Source organism: Odontomachus brunneus, unplaced genomic scaffold, assembly GCF_010583005.1.
Source record: "Odontomachus brunneus isolate Ranch 3 - 2012 unplaced genomic scaffold, Obru_v1 Obru_scaffold_118, whole genome shotgun sequence".
Taxonomy (NCBI): domain Eukaryota; kingdom Metazoa; phylum Arthropoda; class Insecta; order Hymenoptera; family Formicidae; genus Odontomachus; species Odontomachus brunneus.
In genome coordinates, this window is record NW_022639568.1 from 253,815 (window position 1) to 274,559 (window position 20,745).

General features: G+C 39.2%; 3 protein-coding genes across 8 annotated transcripts in view; 2 read left to right on the plus strand and 1 right to left on the minus strand.

The window, feature by feature from the left end:
* The window catches only part of LOC116849574 (pseudouridine-metabolizing bifunctional protein C1861.05), a 27,979-nt gene extending 23,211 nt beyond the window's left edge, over nt 1-4,768 (plus strand). For both annotated transcript variants that reach the window (XM_032826861.1, XM_032826860.1), the window contains exons 8-9: nt 3,279-3,517; nt 4,361-4,768. In XM_032826861.1, the coding sequence (XP_032682752.1) occupies nt 3,279-3,517; nt 4,361-4,672 (551 nt within the window). In that variant the 3' untranslated portion in view covers nt 4,673-4,768. The remainder of the gene's footprint in view (nt 1-3,278; nt 3,518-4,360) is intronic.
* LOC116849578 lies at nt 1,002-2,876 on the minus strand. The gene is made up of 2 exons (XM_032826868.1): nt 2,562-2,876; nt 1,002-2,310 (listed from the first exon to the last, which is right to left on the minus strand). Exons 1-2 carry the CDS (start codon nt 2,695-2,697, stop codon nt 1,808-1,810), a joined length of 639 nt encoding a protein of 212 aa, XP_032682759.1. The 5' UTR covers nt 2,698-2,876; the 3' UTR covers nt 1,002-1,807.
* A 406-nt stretch (nt 4,769-5,174) lies between the features above and the next one.
* On the plus strand, nt 5,175-19,156 carry LOC116849573 (integrator complex subunit 6-B). 5 transcript variants are annotated; one of them, XM_032826855.1, is made up of 9 exons: nt 5,175-6,696; nt 7,038-7,115; nt 8,819-9,058; nt 9,305-9,485; nt 9,730-10,454; nt 10,788-11,063; nt 12,950-13,289; nt 13,792-14,649; nt 15,772-19,156. In XM_032826855.1, the coding sequence occupies exons 1-9, from the start codon at nt 6,580-6,582 to the stop codon at nt 15,981-15,983; spliced, it is 3,027 nt and encodes a 1,008-aa protein (XP_032682746.1). In that variant the 5' UTR covers nt 5,175-6,579; the 3' UTR covers nt 15,984-19,156. The 5 variants fall into 5 exon arrangements, with proteins under 5 accessions (XP_032682746.1, XP_032682748.1, XP_032682749.1 ...); XM_032826857.1 differs by having other exon boundaries at nt 5,176-6,457; XM_032826858.1 differs by lacking the exon at nt 5,175-6,696 and adding an exon at nt 6,785-6,902.
* Nucleotides 19,157-20,745: the final 1,589 nt, after the last annotated feature.

Here is a 20,745-nt window from a genome sequence, read left to right on the forward strand (position 1 = left end):
GGGGGGGGGGGGGAAATTGCATGATAAATGGAGTTGAGTTTACGTGAGGAAAGACTCATGATTGATGCCTGTATCTTAGTGTTGACAAGTAAGGATATTATCACAAAGAAATCAACGGGCCCTGTTTCTCAAGCTGCTAGACCTCGTCTTTGACCGGCCCTGCGCATAAATGCATCATGCATGGTCCGTCAAGGTGCCATGTGTCACCGCGTGTCACTTCTCATTTTTCTGCTTATTTCCCCGCTCATGATCGCGTTCCAACCTTGATCCTGTAGGACGTAAGCGGACCGCGAACAAGAGCGTGTTTCTAAACGCGAATCGTCGCATACTCAATGAGGATACGCGGCAGCTTGTTTCCTTGGAGCCAACGCGACTCTTTTCAGTTGCGCTTTCTCTCTCGATTCTCTCTTGCCTTCGCTACAAGCGTGAGACGCACGTATACGCAGCGTCCGGAGGAGGGGACTATGTATTGTTCCGAGCGACACCCTGTACCTATTCATACGCAACACGTAGAAAAAAAAAGCGTGAAAAAGTAGAACACAGCTGGGACTCATAACCGATTGGTCAGAACGAGTACAGAACGTCGCGTACAGCACCACGTTTGCAAGGAGGATCAGGAGTCGTGGTTCCGCGACGCGAATCGCTGAATGACATTCCTTGAAAGACTCGAATACGTCAGCCGTTATTACAAGATCTTGATGAGCGCATTACGATGACGCATTCGCGCGAGCAACTGGCACGACCGCGGAAAATTCGACGCGGTCGATCGTACGGCGGCTTGATTAAAATAGAATCTAAATTAGGTCAACGACACACGAGGCCTCCCTCGCCGATATCGTCGCGTGCACGCGACGAATTTTCATCTTGTAATTTATTCTTGAATACTTTTTGCGAGTAAAAAGTGGGTCATCACAGTGCACAGGCGAGCCTAATTGGCTTGATTCGCGATTCAGGATCGTATCGTGTGCAATACGCATGTCCGGATCATTTAACGCATGAGATCTTAACAAAAATTATTTTATTGATCTGTTGCGTACAGAGGGTATGCGAATATATATATGTTTGATTCATATTGATCACCCTGTACTTATATACATGTACAAAAATTAGTTTCTATGAGCATACTCTTAGAACTATATAATGGACGGATTAATTCTAGATATGTGCGATGTGGACGCGTTTACATTAATAGATTAATAGTTGTTACTTAAAACTTATCTCAAGTAAGGCTTAAGTTTATACTCAGGTTTTAACTTTGAGTTAGATATGAATTTTTCAATTAAATTACGATTGTTCGTATAATGCCACGTGTATGCGATTCAACTGAACTCAGACCTAACTCTAAATTCTAATCCGTGTATCTCACGTGAGACAAACTTCCAACGACTTTCAAAACGCGTCTTAATATCATTTAAAATTCTTGAATCTTAATATCATTTAAAATTCTTGAATCTTAATACCATTTAAAATTCTTGAATGTTATAGAAAATATTTTATATAGATCTTCGACTTTTCAACATAAAAAAAATAACCTCAGAACGTGTGATTCAATATTAATCAATTTTTTGTGTATATATAAATCGTTATCTCTCTCTCTCTTTCTTTCCTTTTATATCTATCACATATTTATAGGTATATCATGTGATATACTTATAGATATCATATAATAAAAGTGTCGATATAACAATATAAAATTACTAGCTTCCACAGAGAGATTCTTCCGTGATCTGAACTCGATGATTATTGCCTGCCTTTGCAGCGATCTTAATACTCATGTCTTATATATTGAGATTTGTTAAAAAATATGCTAAATAGTAGTATGCGTTTTTTGTTCATCATTCAGTATCCGTTCCTGTTTCTTCCTGTACCTACGTCCTTCAATCAGGAACAGAGTGCCGGCGACTATCAGAATAACACTGCCGACGACGGCCAAAGCGAAAGACCAGCTGATATCATTGTGCTCCCAATTGGGCATCCAATCGCGACCGTCGCCCCTGGCTCCAAATATGATGACTGATATGACACCACACATACCAGCCAGAGTGAGAATGCCACCATTCACCCATAGTAGCAACTGATACTTCTCATGATGACGGGAGCAGCAGGTGTATAAAATAGTTAGGAAGCTCCCAATCAGCAGCAGAGTCATACACAATGTGAAGAAGAACTGAGTGGCGACAAAGAAGTCGGGCAGAAGTATGTCATGTATGATGTAGTACTCCTCCTCAAACACCCACCAGCAACCGTAGAACCTGGTATCATAGAGATGACGTGGATCTTGAAAACCTTGGAAACACACTTGCCACAAACCTGCAAAGACCAGACTCGTTAACAATTGGCTACCAGTTCTGGTGCTTCTTCTCTTCAAGCTCAGGACACAAATACAAATCAGATGAACAGCTGATCACTTCAACATGTAAAGTTACAGCATTGCAGAATGTAACAGAAATCTCATGGAGATTCCAGGATGATAAAATTTCATGCATTGAGACAATTATGCTGATCTATGGACGCATTGCTGATGCATTGATGTAACTTGGTACATTCTTTTATAGTCTTACCAATCTTGATGAATTGTGGATTGTCGAGCTTGCCGTCGGTCTCCAGCCAATTGGGTGTGGTAAACGCGATCACCACCAGAACAAACGCCACCGCCGTGCACACGGCGGCGGCTTTGCCAGTTATCGTCTTCCCCATCACACTTCCGTGCTCGTCGCCCAACGACAGACAGAAGTACAAGCGTGAAACGATGGAGTGAAAAAAAAAGAGAAAAATGCCACTTCCGTCTTCACTTCACCGCGCGATTTGTTGTCGTTCGTTGGGTCAACGCATCAACGTGCGGCACGCCTCAGAAAAATGGAGATAGTTTGCCGTGCCAACGTCAGAGCGCGTTACGTGACTTTATCGACATTAACGACTTTTTGATCATAAGGAAAAAGGATATATATTGTGAAACATGAGAAAGAAAAAAGAGAAAGTTTCGTCACATTTTCTATATCTTTCTTCTTATGAAATTAATACGTGTATTCTTATCGATAATTAAGACTGGGGACAAAATTTGAAAAATACGAGAACAACCGAGACCTAGGCGAAACAAATCGCGATGATATCCAAATGACGAGAAAAACACTTTTCAATTACGATTCGATTATTTTTTTCGTCATTTTGACGGCATCATGATTTTATGTTCTGCCTGAGGAATTATTTTTTAATAACTTGTATCGAATAAGATGCAGAAAATAAAATCTTCAGAAGTTTGTTTCTCCTTTCATTTTCAGTTTGGTATGAACCCACGGATATCCAGAAAGCAGCGAAAATATTCGAGGTTGGTCGACAATGGCAAAATGTGCTGCACTTCATCTCGCCCAACCTGTACGAGCTAAGAGTCATCAGCAGATTCTTCGACATTCCCGTCATCAAAAACACGAACTGGGAAACTGAGGCGAGGCTCATGGCCGGCAAGTTAAGCGAACACATTCCAGTCATCATCACCACTCTGGGACCGCAGGGAGTGCTGGTTTGTGTTTCACAAGATTTGTATTTATTTTCCGAAAGAACGACGCGATATTCAAATATAAGGGAAGTCAAATAGTTGGCACTCTTGCGCGAATATTATCAAATATTAAGATATACGAGAATTTAAAAGAAAATGTAATAAATAATAAATGATAATCGACAAATAATTAATAAATCGCCATACACTTTAATATTTGATAAAATTCGAGCAAAAACATTGCAACGAGTATTTGAACGTTTTCCTTCTTACTATAGACCGTTCCCAGATAGCCAAACCTGCGTGAGCAGATTTTACGCAGAGTCTGTCAACAGTGTCTGTAGACAGAATGGCAACAGATTGTACGCAGAATCTGTTCTGACGTCAGATTGATGACAGACTGCGACAGACCACTGCGCAGAGCCTGTCGACAGACTCTGATGACAGACTGACAGCAGATTGTGCGCAGATTCTGTTTCCTAGATAGGCTATTTAATTTTATCGTTTCGGTTTCGTCTATATTTTGCGGTTTAAAAGGCGAACAAACTCTAAGATTTTTCTTCCTTAAACTTTAAGTGGGCAATACAAAGCGCTTTTTATCAAGTCAGAAATTGGCGTAGTGTCTAAAGCGATGGACGATTATCCAAAAGATGTCTTCGGTTCAAGTTCGAATCTAACCTATGAAACGATAAGATCTGCGCGCAATCTGCCGCCAATCTGTCGTCAGAGTCTGTCCGCAGACTCTGTCAACAGTCTGACGGCAGATTGGGGACGCAGATGTCTATGGATCTGTCGACAGATCCTGCTCGAATTCAACAGATCCTGTCGCCAGTCTGCGCGCAGATTGCTTATTGGGTTATTTTACAGGTAACACGCGGGGCATCAGAACACGAGCCCTTCTACGACAAAGACGGGAAGCTGGTCGTCAATTCCCCGATTGTATCTCGATTGTATTCCATCGAGAAGAGCGCGACAGAATCGGACGAGGTGATCAATGTGAGCGGCTGCGGGGACTGTCTCACTGCTGGAGTAATTTACGGGATTCATCGGGATCTAAATGAAAGCAATTGCATTTCCATAGCTCTGAAAGCTGCTGCGCTTTCTCTGAAGTCTTTCGACACAGTCCCATCGACACTCAAGGTGCTCTCCATCAATGGCAAGAAGTCTCAGCTCGGTTAATGGAGCAGAATTTTTTTATTTTTGATATTTTAACAAATTTGAAGTGAAATGTCTTCGACTCCTCTCTAGAAATAAAATGGCACTATGACTCTACTATTTCTACTCTTTCAAATATGTTGGTCCTCTTTATCTATATTCTTTGTTCTAAATGTTTTGTTTTCCAACTTTGTATGGATGATACCAACGAAACATACAAAATTTATAAATTAAATTTAACCCTTCAACTTAATAGCTTCTAAGCTACGGATGCAACAGGATTTACACCGATATATTGACCAAACATAATTGAGATAATAAATGAGTATTCAAAATTTGAATTGTAGGTTGCTTCTTGTAAAGTCATTGTTGCACTATTCTTAGCTGTAGTTGTCGTAGTTCGATTCTACGCGACTGTGTATCAACATACAGGCTATTTTGCATCGATTATGGCGCGTAACGGATTTCTGCAGTGTTTGTAAAATCAATATGGACGTTTTCCACGGACGCCGCACAGTTGCTGACTTTTTACCGAGCGACCTGTCCGGAGTGGCTACAAACGTTCGCTCTTCTCGGGAGTGTGGGTACTCCGTCTCGACGAGCCACATGTCGGGAGGTGAACGCGCGCAAAACATTCGACCGAAAATCTCTGTCGGGCAACGGTGCACCACGATGACCATAGTAGACGAGTCGATCGAAAAGAAAAAGAAACCCAGCGTGTCTGCACCCTTCCCGCCGCCGCGAGTCAGCGATCGCATTGGTGAGAGGGGAGCGGAAAGGTGCAGAAAGTGTAGTTAACGTGAGGGATCGGTGCAGCATGGTAGGAGACCAATAGCAGACCTCTGAACTGATCACGTGCACATTTCACCCATAGGTGGCCGCGTACGTACGCATGCGTAAAATGACCAAAATGGTGGTAAAAAGAGGACGGAAAATGTCGACGGAGTATGACGAGCGAGATAGGTTAGTACGGAGACCTTGTACGGAGAGAGAGATAGTACATCTGCAAAGGGCTGCCAGTTGGGCAGGAACGGCTGGTGCGAAGGAAGGGGAAATATATATATATGGAGGACGAAAGAGAGAGAAAGAGAGAAAGAAAGAGAGACAAGATACGACCGAAGTCGCAGGTCTAGCAGAGAGACCTAACCAATACGCAACTTCTCAAGTGATTTTCAGCTGTTACTGTATCACCAGTATCCAGCAGTAGCGAAGATACACAGCTCCGGCAAAGTCTTCGACACGCATCTGAGGGAAAAGGAATCGAAACTCACGGTAGTGATAGAGTAGCACCAGCTAATGCCAGGCGCGGATAGGTGGCGGGCAAGCGGGAACAAGAGAAAGAGAGAGGGAGAAAGAGAAAGACGCGTGATACTCGCACACAAAGACACACCTCGAATTACAGTCGCACACATACACTTGATATAAACATGAAGCATACACATCATATATGTAATGCGCACATACGAGCATACAGAAGGAAAGAGTGAGAGAGATAATCCGAGAGAGAAAGAAAGGGAGAGAGAAGATAAAGCGAGTCGGAAAGCGAGGAGCAGGACGGAGAGAAAAAGAGAGAGAGAGAGAGAGAAACGACCAAGCGAGCGCTGTTACGATAAAAGAGAAGTTTTTCGGTGAGCGTATTCGGAGAGCGTATTCGGAGAGAGCCGTTCAATGGTCGTGGCAGCTATGCGCCACGCTGCCGCCACAACTTCCACCTCCATCATTGCCGTTACCAGCGTAGTTGCCACCGAAGTCGTCGTTGTAGGCATAGGGCATCCTACTAGCTAGTTCCGACGGGTCAACATCGTGACGGTAGGATCGCAGTCAGTTCGCACACGAACTAGCACGAGCACGCTACGACGCGCGCGCGCGCGCGCGTCTCGGGCTTCGTCCCTATCGTCGTCGTCGTCGTCGTCACCGTCTTATCTCCGAAGATGACCATAATAGTCTTTTTGATCGACACATCGTCCTCCATGAATCAGAGGGCTTATTTGGGCGGACGGCCCACGCTCTTGGACGTAGCCAAGAGCGCCGTGGAGACCTTCGTAAAGGTACGCCGTCCGGAGTCTGTCAAGACAGCTATTACGCGCCGCGCTGCTGTCCTCGTCCTCGTCACCGCGTCGTGTGCTTGTGCTGTACGAAGGGTAGAGAGAGGGGACGAGAGAGCGAAGAACAGAGACGAAGTACATCCGTCTCTTTCTCTCTTGTCCGCTCGCTTGCTCCAATACCTAGTCTGGCCTCCTCGACGACGAGAAAGGTGACGCGGATTGTGATAACCTCGGTAGTCGATGGTTCGTCCTGTGGACACGCGCGCGCGCGTGTGTGTGTGTGTGTATAGGCATATATATTGAGTGGTTGTATATAGTTTCAAATGTGTAAAATCATATTCTAGGTTCGACAAAGATCGCCAGAGAGTCGTGGAGATCGTTACATGCTGTTGACCTTCGAAGATCCGCCTCAGAACATCAAGGTATATGTCCCTCCGCTTACATATTCCCGCCTTCGTTCATTCCCCATCCTCAATGTCCCTCTCTACATCCCACGTTTTCACTCCATATCCAATATTCGATTTCTGTACTGCATTCTGTACTGCATATCCCTATTTAGCAGTCGTAAAGCATTTGTTCCAAAAATCCCTCCTTGCTGTAAAGCACGTTCGTGTTCTCTCGGGCTCCTCGCGTGGTAAATCAGGTTAGGTCGTGCAATGGTTCCGGCTAGTTCGCATACGAAGCTGCGCGAGTCAATCCTGTTCTTGCTTGCAACTTCCGCACATCCCCCTTGTCACCACGTATCCGCAGTTGCGAACGTCATGCATGCGAATACGGCGATCCACAACCGAGATGTTTGTCGTTCACTCGTACAGATGTCGTGCCTCCATGTAAATGCCGCATTATACTGTAGATGTCACCTCTGGCAAATGTTGTGTCATATTACAGATGTCGCACCAAACACTATGCAGAATTTTTAAATATGCTATTTTCATGCCATCGTAAAACACCTTGATTTCTCGATGTCGAATTCCAGATACTATTCAAACCTTTAAAAGGAAAAAAATAACATTATTTTTCGTGTGTAAGTCGTTGCATACTGTCTTCTTTTTGGTCCATATTCTCAATCCTCTTTTATCTATTCACTAAAACAGTCATGCGCGCGCTATATATATAGCTAATAAAAAATAAAAAATGTAAAATAAAAAAAAATTAAATTAAAATATACTTTAATTAATTAATAATTATAGGGAGAAACAAGGAGAGACAGGGAGACAGGGGGAGACAGGGAGAGACGAAGAGAGATAAGGAGAGACAGGGAGAACATTTTTTTTTTTTATTTTTTTTTCGTGACCTAACCAACGCGATGACAGCTATTTGCCTGGTAATTTGACAGGCGCAAATGATATGAAGCAAGCCGCAGTCTACATAAAGTGAGCGAAACGAGAGAACCAATGGGTGCATTCAGTACTACAACTGCTCACTGAGCGCTCAGTGACCTCTTACATTTGACTGGTATATATTTTGAGATCTAAAAGAATATACCAATGGGATGTAAGAGCTCACTGAGCGCTCAATGAGCGATTGTAGTACTGAATAAGCGCAATCAATATCGCGGAAAAGCGGCAACAATTAAATCTCGTACATGTCTTTTTAGGTTGCAATTCCAAAACGTCCTTTCCGAAAAAATTTTTTTTTACTCTTAAATCTATAGTGTATGTAACGTGAACTATAGATTTAAGAGCAAAAATTTTCATCGAAAAAAATGTTTTGGAATGCAACCTTAGAAAGGAAAAAGTATCTTTAAAAGAAGCTTAAAAACCACTTGATTGGCTGAGAAGCTATATTCAAGGCACTTTTATCGATAAAAGAGAGTTCAGAACTTGGGCCTTTGCATGTACAGTACGAAAACGTCATGTATATATGAATATGCTTATTCTTACTTGATGACAATCGTAGCTAACATTTTACAAACTTTTATACAAACTTTTTTATAAGCTCGATCTTGTTCAACAACAATGTCATGTTGTCTCCAAGTTATATGTTAATTTGAGAGGATTACAAAGAGACAACTTTTATCAACTAGTAAAGTTACTGCTAAATTTACATACACTTGTTTTTCTAACTATTTAAATAAATTTTTGGAGAAGATGAATAATGATTTTGTAAACATTATCTTTTACAGGCAGGATGGAAGGAGAACTTAGCAACCTTTATGAATGAATTGAAGAACTTACAGTGCACTGGTTTAACAACACTTGGTGCTGCCTTAAAGCATGCTTTGGATGTGCTTAATATTAATCGTATGCAGACTGGTATAGATACATATGGCCAGGGACGATGTCCATTTTACTTGGAACCATCAGTTATAGTTGTTATAACAGATGGAGGAAAATACACAACTAACAACGCAGTTAATCAAGATGTGAGTGTAATTTAACCTCATTATTATGAGAATGTGTGTGTGTGTGTGTGGACAAAGTATTATTTAAATTATTAAATTAAATTTTATTAAAAAATAATCATTTAATTCCTCTAAAAGAAATTTGAAATATGTTTTGGAAATTTAAAAATTATCTAAAAATTTATCTTAGAATTATTCATCAAAGAATAACTTGAAAATTAGATTATTGATTAAATCAATTTTTTCTTTATCTTACCTATGCATTAGTTTACCTTACCTATGCATTCACCTATACCTGGATCTGAGTTGACCAAAGAGCCATTTAGATGGGATCAGAGATTGTTCTCTTTGGTGTTGCGATTATCGGGAACGCCGGCGGTCGAACGAGATATTGGTCTAGTGGCAAGCGATGCATCGCCAATAGATGCCATGTGTGAAGTGACTGGAGGTACCTTTAATCCTGATAACTTCTATCGGAATTGTTTCTGTTATTCGTGTTACCAAAGATCTTTTGCATAGAATTTAATATTTGGAATCTTGCATATAAAAAATAAGAACCAACTTCAATTCGGATTTTAAACTAGAACTTAAAATGTAAAGCTTAAATCCAAGCTTGAAACTAAAGACTTAAATACAATTTTGAAATTAAAGTCTTACCTCTTTAATATCCTTTCATCAATATAATTTTTTAGGTCGTTCGTATTGTATTACATCATTCAGAATGATGATACAATGCATAGACTCTCTCGTGCAAAAGGTCCAGTCGGGCGTGGTGATAAATTTCGAGAAAATCGGCCCAGATCCGCCGCCATTGACCAACGAGACGTCACACCAAGACGAAGAGGAGAACGAAGAGGAGAGTAACTCGGCGAACGGTCCCCGAACGCAGTATCCCAGCGCGATAGTGCCAGGCAACACGGCGTGGCACTCTTGCCGACGATTGATTTATGTACCGCGTTCAGCGCAGAAAGGATTCGCGGTCGGATTCTGGCCGATTCCCGAGAGTTTCTGGCCGGATCTAAGTGCCAGTTCGTTGCCACCAAGATCTGCGCATCCTAACGTAAAATTTACATGCACCAGCCAGGAGCCGATGGTGATTGAGAATCTACCTTTTGACAAGTACGAGTTGGAGCCGAGCCCGTTGACACAGTACATACTAGCACGGAAGCAACCGACGATCTGCTGGCAGGTCTTCGTTGCGAACTCCTACAAGTCGAGTGAAGTCGGCCATCCATTTGGCTATCTGAAAGCCAGCACAAATTTAACCTGCGTTAATCTCTTTGTTATGCCTTATAACTATCCCGTACTGCTACCCCTGTTGGAGGATCTCTTCAAGATTCACAGATTGAAGCCGACCAACGAATGGAGGGCGCAATTCCAGAGTTACGTGAGAACTATGCCCACTTATTACGCCGCTGTAAGTTTAACTCTACTGGTAAACAATTAAGGTGCTTATTTTTGACTGAAAGAAACGTTGCGTTATTTTATAGCTTACATTTTCTCTAATTTCGGATATCGATTTCACTAAGTTGTATACTTATCTATTTTCAGACTCTTAAGAGTTTAATGTTTATCCTCTGCAATTAATTCTCTGCAAATCCTCCATATAATCTTTATTTTAATCTCGTTAAGATGTGGCCTTAAAGACTAAACTTGTGCAAAAACAAAACTCTCGATTATGTATAATTTTGGAAACTTACTAAGATCTTACTAAGAAATCGTTACTAAGATGTCATGTCATTTTTTACAGTCGTTGAGAAGAGCGTTAACCAGGATGGGCACACCTACGGCTTTAGCGCAGACATTGATACCGGATAGTATGGACAATACTCTGTCGTACAGTGTCTTGAATTATCTGAAGCGTATGAAGAATCAAGCCAAGATCGAGTTTGATCGTCTCTGTAACGAGGTGATTTCCAAGCAAGTTACAGCTTCAAATCTTACAAAAAATTTGTCCAGCTGTGGAACAAGCGCGGTGACGGAAGGAGTGCGAGTTATACCGAGAACACCATTAAAGAAAGATTTAGTAAGTATAAATCTACATATATACTTATATAAAGTCATTTTTTTAGAATGAATGTAACACACAAACAAAAAATAAAATAATAAAATAATAAAATTAATTATAATAATATAATAATTATTATTATTAATTATTATATTATTGTAATTAATTTTATTATTTTATTTTTTGTTTGTGTGTTACATTCATTCTAAAAAAATAATATATAACATGAAGAAATATTATAAGCAAACATGAGAATATTTATAATCTATTATTTTTTCACTTTAATATAATTATGCTCTATGCAAATACGCTTGGTTGAGTTGATACATATACTATAGTAAAACTAACTCAACTTGATCCAACTCTGAGTATTTCGGAAACATCCATAGGCTAACACCCAACAAAGAAATCATTAGATTATTTTTATATTACCATATAAATACTACAAATACGCACACTTACTTTTCACGTTTTAGCCTACATGGTTGATGGCTAAAACGTGAAAAATAGTATAATACTATCATCATGCGCAAATATGTAAATTGTAATATTATGCATGCGTATTCCACAATTCAAAACAATGTGGACAACTGTTTCAGTGAATTTTACTTTGTATGGTTGCATACTTTTTTAAAATTGAAATTATATGATAAAGAATTTTGCATAAAATATATAAAGAAAAGATTACAGTATATTATGCATTATAAATACAGATGTGCATTAAATAAAACAAGTTTATAATAATTATTAGAAATATTTAGAAATTGCTCACTTTTCACGATTTCATGCTAGGAAAAGAAGTTATATGATCCATAGAATGAAAAGATTCATGATGCCCTGATGTCGAATACGCGTTCTTTACTTCTTACTCCAGCTTGTTCCTATAGTAAGACATTGGGTGCTTCCGAAATGTCCAGGTTTGGGTCGAGTTGAGTTAGTTCCACTAGTATATGTAAAGCCCGTACCAGACTACCGACTGCACAGCCGACCCGTACCAGACTGCCGACTCTCCACAATGGACCAATCACAGTGAGGCGCCGATTCGGTGATTGGTCCATTGAGAGTCGGCAGTCGGATCGGTCTGTGCAGTCAGTAGTTTGATACGGGCTTAACGGGTACTATAGTGGAACTAACTCAACTTGACTCAACCTGGACATTTCGGAAGCACCCAATGAGTTAGAAGTAATTAGTTGTCATAAACTACAAAAGTACTAGATGGTCGTGCCTATCATAATTTTCGGCCTTAGTGGAATTAACTCTAAAGCCCGTATCAGACTACAGATTAGAATTGAGATTGAATTGAAATTTAGCCAATTAGAGCAAAATTCACTAAGCTCAAGTTTGGTGAACTTTGCTCTGATTGGCTAGTTTTTAATTTAATCTCAATCTTAATCCGTAGTCTGATACGGGCTTAAGGGCCCTTGCAGAATGCCAGGCAACAGGCAATAGGAACAGGCAATAGTTAATAGGAACAAGGAATAGAAATAATTGACCAATCAGAATTTCTATTCTCTGTTCATATTGCCTGTTACCTGGCATTCTGCAAGGGCCCTAAGGCTGGGAGCACAGACGTAGGGTGCTTCCGAAATATCCAGGTTTGAGTTGGGTTGAGTTAGTCCCACTATAGTATCCATTACATATACTATAATGGAACTAACTCAACTCGACCCAACTCTGGATATTTTGAAAGCACCCTTAGCATAACGCATAACGCAATCAACCAATCAGAGACCTTTATTTTCCTCTCCAGGATAGAAATGAAAGACTCTGATTGATTTCCTTATGTGTTATGCATTATGCGTTATGCAAAAGTCTCAGGTCCTAATTGTCATAAACACCCATTGAGATATTGAATATTGGATGCATTTTATTTCATATATGCTAAGGGTATGTGTTATTTACAGGTATCTCATCCGTTATTGCAAGATAAGTTCACTGGTTTGCGCGATCAGTTGAACGAATTCGGTGGTTTCGTAGTTGGTCTGGTTAGGAATCAGCAACAGCAACGTGGTGCGCACAGTTACAGAAACGCCTTTGACGTCCCCAGAAAGACTCTCCTCGATCAAGTAGTGAGAATGCGCGCAAACTTTTTACAGCCCGGCTTGTTGCACACGAAATTGCTTGACGACGATTACGTACACTCCATGCCTTTAGCTCAAATGGGAAATTATCAAGAATATTTGAAACGCATGACACCACCGTTGCGAGAGATTGAGAGCGTTCCAGTCAGACAGCATATGTTCGGTAAGTCACCCAATTTTATTACTATAAAAAACTAACACATCGCATTACTTGTAACAAATGTAATTTTTCATAATTTTCCAGACGTTCTGCATTTATATTTCCATGCATACACATCCATCTATACCTACACATGCACTTGTATTTACTTTCACTTTTGATACATTCACCTATATTTACATTGTTAAAAAGGTTTAATGGTTGGTATGTAGCAGTAATATAATCGTAATAGTGTTGTAACAGTAAAATAGGATAAGATTCATGGTGTAACAAATGTTTTAGAGTAAAAAAGATAACAGATTCGATTGGGTGCATTAGTGTATATTAATACACATTTAGGTCGGTTGTATCACAATCCCTCTATATATTTAATTTTTTGACAAAAAACTTTTTGGAATGCTTTAACAGGGTTGGAATCTGACCAATTTGACTGGAACTTGTTAAATAATAATTTTGTAACACATGTGGTGCAAATTGCGTAAACATATCTACCAATGTTTCACAGGGAATCCTTTTAAGATCGACAAGAGAATGATGGTGGATGAAGCGGACATTGACATCGTGGGCGCAACCTCGTCCACGTCCAAGGGTGGTCTTAAGCGCACCTTGTCGCAGTCAGATAGCGGCCCGCCATCCCCGAGGCCGCCACCTAACAAGAGAAAACCTGGGCCAATACCGAAGGATGTGGTCGTACGACGACCCTCGTACTCGCCTTCCAGCACGCCGCCGAGTTCACCGATCCCGTGGATGGAGGACACGAAAAGTCAAGCATTAGCAGCAACAGCAGCAACGACAACGACGACAACGACGACGACGACGACGACGACAACGGCGGCTACGTCGGCGTCGGTTGTCGATCCTAGCTCTTCGCCGAGTTCGATCTGCACGAGCAACGTGACGGCGAGTCACGCGTCGCCGAGCCTCGTGTCATCGAGTCATGCGTCGCCGTGCTCTAACGCGCAGCCGACGGAGAAGCTGGTGAACGGGCTCGCGGAGATGCCTACGATACCTTTATTCGAGCCGGTAGAACATGTTAACAATCACATGGATACACCGCCCGTTTTAACGCCTATCGTCAATAATGTGAATACAAAGAGTGATGTTAAAAGTGAAAAAACAGACGGGGTGAAAGGCGAATGCGACCGGTTGCAGCCCGTTAACGATTGCGTCGTGAATAAACTAGAGAACAGTGTGAAAGTAGGTGATAGTGCCCCCTCCGAGGAGAGACTAACGAACCACGTGGAGGAGAAACCAAGGCCTGAGAAAGAGCGAAAGCTGACGAAGAAGGAGTTGGAGGAGATTAGGCGACATAATCTGGACATACGAAAGCTCATCTTCAAGGAGGTTCGACGAAAGGGCTATGGTAAGTTAAAGTTATAAGTTAGCGTGTAAAATGTTTCTAGTATATAAAACGATTGCTCTTCCCTTCTAATTTCATATTTTAATGGCAACAAGAATATAAAATTCTTTTAGATAGGGATGTCATAAATGTTACAGAAAAAATAATTATGATCTTTATGTCATTGATTATACATTAAAGAACAATTTTTGTTTTAGTATATTTTTTGTTCCTTGTAATTGAGAGAGGGGCATTGTATTACACTTAAATTGCTTCCTTAGAATCATAGAGGAAGCTATATTGGGGGATGACAAGTAGTCTGTTTCGCTGCACTCTATAGTGTATAGTTCCATAGACTTTTGTACATTAGACTGCTAACTTGGATGCACATGTAGGTAGTATGTTAGTAAGATGATTGGGATAAGTTGGATAGTCAATATCAGATCATATCTGATTACTTGAAGACACATACGCTAGTGCGTGCGTGCGTGCGTGCGTGCGTGCGTGCGTGCGTGTGAGGAGGTTATATATATATAACCTCCCCTTCTATATTACTTACAATATGTTTGCACATATGCTTGTTTTTTATATGTAATACATACTTTTCTATTTTTTATATTGTGTATAAGGAAATTAGCAGTCTAATTATATATAGAAGTCATAATTAGTTCTTCTTTTCCATCATTTTTATAAACCTGTCTCTTCACAGATTTATTAGTTGGGCACATTTTGTCTGTTTAAAAAATTAATTTAACACATCTATGAACTAATGCATTGATATATTGAGTAGATGCTTTCTTTGTAACATAGTTACAATAGTCATAATACCATATAGCTGCATTTAAATTAATGCTTGCATTGATGTGAGCATCATTTTATTTTGATGAGAAAGACAGTTAACCAGATATGAGTGATTGGACCGGGAATCGCACCCAGGATCTTTCACTTGAAGGTCCACTACTTTAGCAATCAAACTACCCATGCCACGATACATTTCTTCCATTCTCTATTTTTAATGACAATACTTGATTTCTTACAATATACCTTCGTAATCACATAGAACTTCTTGTATTTTTCGATAAGTTTACTTTATAAATTTCACCGTTTTTTCACAATTGTATATGGCTAACAGACTTTTTTTTTCAGATTACACGGAACTGTTTTCACATTTAAAACAAATTCAGGGAACCTTAGACACTCGACTCGAATTCATTAACCTTGTAGTGACCGAGGCAATGCGTTTCAAGCGAAGTCACCTGGCATCGAAATTAAAGGAATACCTCAAAAGTATCCAGGAAAATACCTGCGCGATGAATCACAAGTTGAATCACAACGGTGCCACGAAAATAAGTTGTTGAGATACATACGCCTTCTTTATTTATATTAACGCTATTATCTTAATAGCGCAAAATATTAATTATCGTGCGAGAGACGAAGAACTCTTGTGCAAGTTTTCACAAAGTTCGGCAGCGGTCTGAATTTTACAATAAGCTTACTTTTTTTATACTGGGAAGACCTGCACAACCCTGATCACATAGTCCTTCGCCGAATTTCTACGGCACAATACTGGGAAAATTTTTACTTTCCGCGCTGCAAGTGACTAGTTAATAGAAGTTTCGATGTATATCGTATCGTATCTTTCTCTTTTCTCTCTCTCGAAAAAGCAATAATTTATTTCGTAGAATTTATTAATTGAAATTAGCAGAAATAACTTTTTATGGAATCCTGTCTCTTATACATGCAGAATTCTTTTATATTTCTTAATAATTATTTGCATAAAATTCTTATCCGTGCTCAAACGCATTGATTGTAAATATGTTCACATTTGTTTATTAATATGTTCATATTTGTTTATTAATATTGTTTTCCGTGTAATTTAGACGGAATCATAAGTTCAGCTGTTCCATTACTAGCACACGCCAAAGGCGGAATTATAGATATATAATTCCATTACCACGAAAAAAGAAACAAAAAATATATGACCATATCCTCGAAACGGACGAAAAGAGAAAGATACGACTTCTGCCAACTTCATCGAAGCCAGTCTTCATCAATCGATATTATTGAATTTAGTATAGTTTATGGAAATTGTATTGATATTTTTACTCCTATATTTGTCATTATATTTCTATTGAACAGTATACGTCACTTTGTGATCTATGCTAAGTTTAAGGAAATGCCAATATATTTAACATTGTATCGACAAATTTTCGCTGCAAATTACATTTGTGTGAACTTCGTTGACGAAGCTATATTATTCTTTTTATTTTTACCAGTGGACATTGAGTGAGATCCACCGAGTGTTATCGCTCGTTCGCAACCTCACCGCGAGTAGCTGAAACATATCGAGAGATCAGATCGTGGGAGATCCGTGCTCTCGCGCGTTAATTCGCTCACTCGGAATTTCCTCTGCGTGAAAGGTTGCGCTTAAACCGTCACACTCACGAGAATCCGTGTGCCGTAGATATATAATTACACCGACGTTATTAATGCTTAAACAAGAATAAAAAGAAAAGAACTCGAGACACCGAGAGCGTGAACTCTCGGGAGATTATTTCGCGGAATTCTCTACAAAGGGTTGACAGTGCCTGATGCTATTTGAAATCAGTGTGATGATGACTATACTAATGAATGTATTAACTTCAACCCACAATGTCTCCGAGGTCTTTAATAAGCCATTAATAGGTCTAACGTCATCGTGGTTGCATGTATTATATGTTAAGGCAGGGAATGTATTTGTGAAAATGTTGCACAACGGTATTGATCGAAATTCCGTTATTATACACAAAATGGGAAAATGTTCATACAAGTGAAAAAAAAGAAGAGCAGCCAATATCACGATACTTTTGTATATGGGACACGGTGCAAAAATAATCGCATATGATTGTTGTAACAATATATTATAATATATTATTGCTGTTTGAATCGAAGATGAAGGTGACCAAAAGTCCACTGTAATGTCACGATATGAAATCGCGAACAAATATATGACAGAATCCAAAAACTTTACTATGTATCTTATAACTACATTTGAAATCTGAGCACTTGCACTCTGCGTTTGATCCTCGAATCTTTAGCGCGCGGGTAATTTATGGCAATCCGATGGCAGAAGTCGCTTCTCTTCGATACATGTGGGTTGAAGGAAGATAGAATACAACACGTTATGATATAATATATGTTAATAGTGATAGTTATTTATACGATTAATACTGCTAGACAGTTACGAATGTCAAAATTGCTTATTGTGGTTTCTCAGACTTAGGAGTGGTTCGACCAAATATTATAGGGCTAATGACGATTAAACGAGGATGATTATCTTACTTATCGTTCTCGCCTGTGATTTTAACGCTGTGTTTACGCAGCGGTGAACCACGTCCGATGTGTGTTCCTGATAAGCCATCACGTCAGTAAAAAAAGAAGAAAAAAAAAGCGCGTTGGCTGTTCACGAGCCACGTCGGACGTAACTTGTATTATCCTATACTTTACAAAGTATTGTTGCGATGATACTTTATCATTGTAAGTATGAATGATTGTAATTCTGCTCTTTGAATGTACTCTTTAAGTAGTTCTTTAAGATTGTAAATATAGTCCTGAAATAAAAAATATAGGAAGGAAGGATGACAGAAGCCAATTGTTGATCTAACTTGCATACTTTATAATACACCTGTGTACAAAGGTACAAATTATTGTAATTTGTAACTTCAGTTGAGAATGACCATACACAACACACGGTCAAGACGTTCTGATATTAAGATATAATCTGTACCTGCGTATGTAGTATATTATAAATGTATACAGTAATTACAGCTACAGTTGGCTCTTATCTTCCCTTTATCTATATTTTTAGTTTATTATTTAAATTTCCCTTGACGGAAGAGAAATGTTTGAGACGCGAAAACTTGGCGAAATGACAAATTCGTAGACATATCATCGGGCATTGTTATATCATTGCTGCGAGAGCGATGTAATTTTGCATAAAGTCCGTGGAAAACAACGTAATCTCGCGAGGAGAACAACGAGAAGCGTTCTTCCTCGGACTTTGTCAGCTTTTGTTAACGTTTCAAGTGAGATAATCAACCATGTGTTCTTCTCGCGGACGATAACAGGTCCGACATATTCTCTTTAGGGAAAAAAGAAACGTAGATGATATTGTATTTATTAGTTGAGAAAAACAACTGTTGAATATATCTCGTGGATTATTTTATATTGGAGTAACGACGGAGCTTAGCCGAGTCTCACGAGGACAATGACGCTAGACGCTTATTCGCTCCGGAAACAGAGAAAAAAATTAAATAGGAATTTAAAGAACGAAACAAACGCGACACTAAGTGCGATTGTGTAAAGGAAATTTAAACAGATATAATTAATTAAGGAGAATGCGCGAGAGAGGAGTAGGAGAATGAAGTTCCGACTACCTCGATCGCGACGAAACCCCTTTTGTTTTGCAGCAGCTATAATTTTATTATACTTTGTTAAAAAATACGATATTGAATTTTTGTAACGAGCTGAAAAGAAAAGAACTCTGAAATGATCTTACTCTCGCGTGAATCTTCTTGATTAGGTGCTGTGACAACAATATAATAATAAAACACCGCCACACCGTGCTTTACCAAAGCGAGATTACGTTTTCGCACACATACATACACACTTTTTACAAGTACTTTGTAAGCTGTGTAATGATATTTATAATATAGTTCGATGCAGTTTCACAAAAAAGATTACGACATTAGACAAGCAACGAATCTGTCGAAAACGAATTTTGCGAACTTTATCAAGCAACAAAGTCGCGAAATAAGTGTAACAGAATTGTTGATTTGTCACGAAAATAAGCGTCACAGAATTGTTGATTGGAATTTAAATTTCATCAAAGAAACGAATTGAATTTTTACTTTTCTGTAGAGAACAGAGTGAAGAAAAAAATAATACAATACCGCATTTAGCAGAAAAAAAGGGAAAGAAAAGATGAAAAATGTGATATTACTTCTTTTCAAAGTATATATCGGCATCTTGATTTTTATAATCTTAAATACGAGGGACGGATGTGTAAACTATTTAACATGTCTCCCTTAATATATTATTTATTAGGGTATTAGTAAATATTAATTGCTATTTTTTCACAATATCTATTATAACGGTAATGACACATACATCGTTGTATATATTATACGGAATTGTGTAAATATAACGTAAAGCGTGTGTATATTAGTGTAATAATAATTATTATTATAGACGAAATTCATATTGGAACGATTGTCCCGTTTTTACGTTTATATTTTAGGTAAAGCAATAAATACGTCTCGACAAAGTGAATAAACAAATTGAGAGCAACATCGTGTAGTTTTGCATTACTCGTCCTCGTTTTCCTCGTAAATAAATTCTTTTTTTCTAGCTTTAAATAAGTGGATTTTGAAATTTTGCCGAAGAGAGAAAAAGAAAGAAAAATAAAGAGCTCGTCTGATCTGTTGTCAAATCATACTACTGGAAAATAACGTGTTGGTAAATTTATTCGTCAATTTGAATCGTAATTTTAGAAAATAAAAGACTGAGGATGCAAACCATGCAGCAGAATAACGGAGCGCGGAACGTGAGCGGAACCAATCACGAGCACAAGCAATCACGAGCGAAAACTGTGGAACACTTGTGATTGGTTCCGCTCTCATTCCGCGCTCCGCTATTCCACTGCATGAGTTTGCAATGAACTCATTGGGTGCTTTCCAATTGCAATATCCCTAAACACTTTCATGCACACGGCGACAGAAGTTGTATTCCAATTGTCGTAATCGTCGACACAACACTACACATCCGTACTCAATTCGAGGGCTACTAGTCGGCTGTCTAAACTAGTGTTTTCTAATGAAAATTAAAGTTAATAAGCGTAGTGGCTTGAAAAGAGACTGGCAATTGCGACGTAAAGTGAATAATATCTTTTTTATTATTTTTTTTATTTTTTATTATTTTGTATTATTTATTATTAAAAAATACCAAAATATAAACACAGTTGAAAAATAATTCTAACTCTATCCGACATACGTACATATTAGTACACACTTTGTTCTAATTGAATCGTGCACAACGTTACACTTTGTGCATTTCTGTGTATATATGTGCCAAGATGTGTTA

Bases quoted from the DNA above. Each gene is read 5' to 3' on its own strand.
- LOC116849573 (XM_032826855.1), top strand. From the start codon at position 6,580: ATGACCATAATAGTCTTTTTGATCGACACATCGTCCTCCATGAATCAG. The intron at 7,116-8,818 runs GTATATGTCCCT...TATCTTTTACAG, and splicing joins ATCCGCCTCAGAACATCAAG to GCAGGATGGAAGGAGAACTT. The intron at 9,059-9,304 runs GTGAGTGTAATT...CCTATGCATTAG, and splicing joins ACAACGCAGTTAATCAAGAT to TTTACCTTACCTATGCATTC.
- LOC116849578 (XM_032826868.1), bottom strand. From the start codon at position 2,697: ATGGGGAAGACGATAACTGGCAAAGCCGCCGCCGTGTGCACGGCGGTG. The intron at 2,311-2,561 runs GTAAGACTATAA...TGGTCTTTGCAG, and splicing joins TCCACAATTCATCAAGATTG to GTTTGTGGCAAGTGTGTTTC.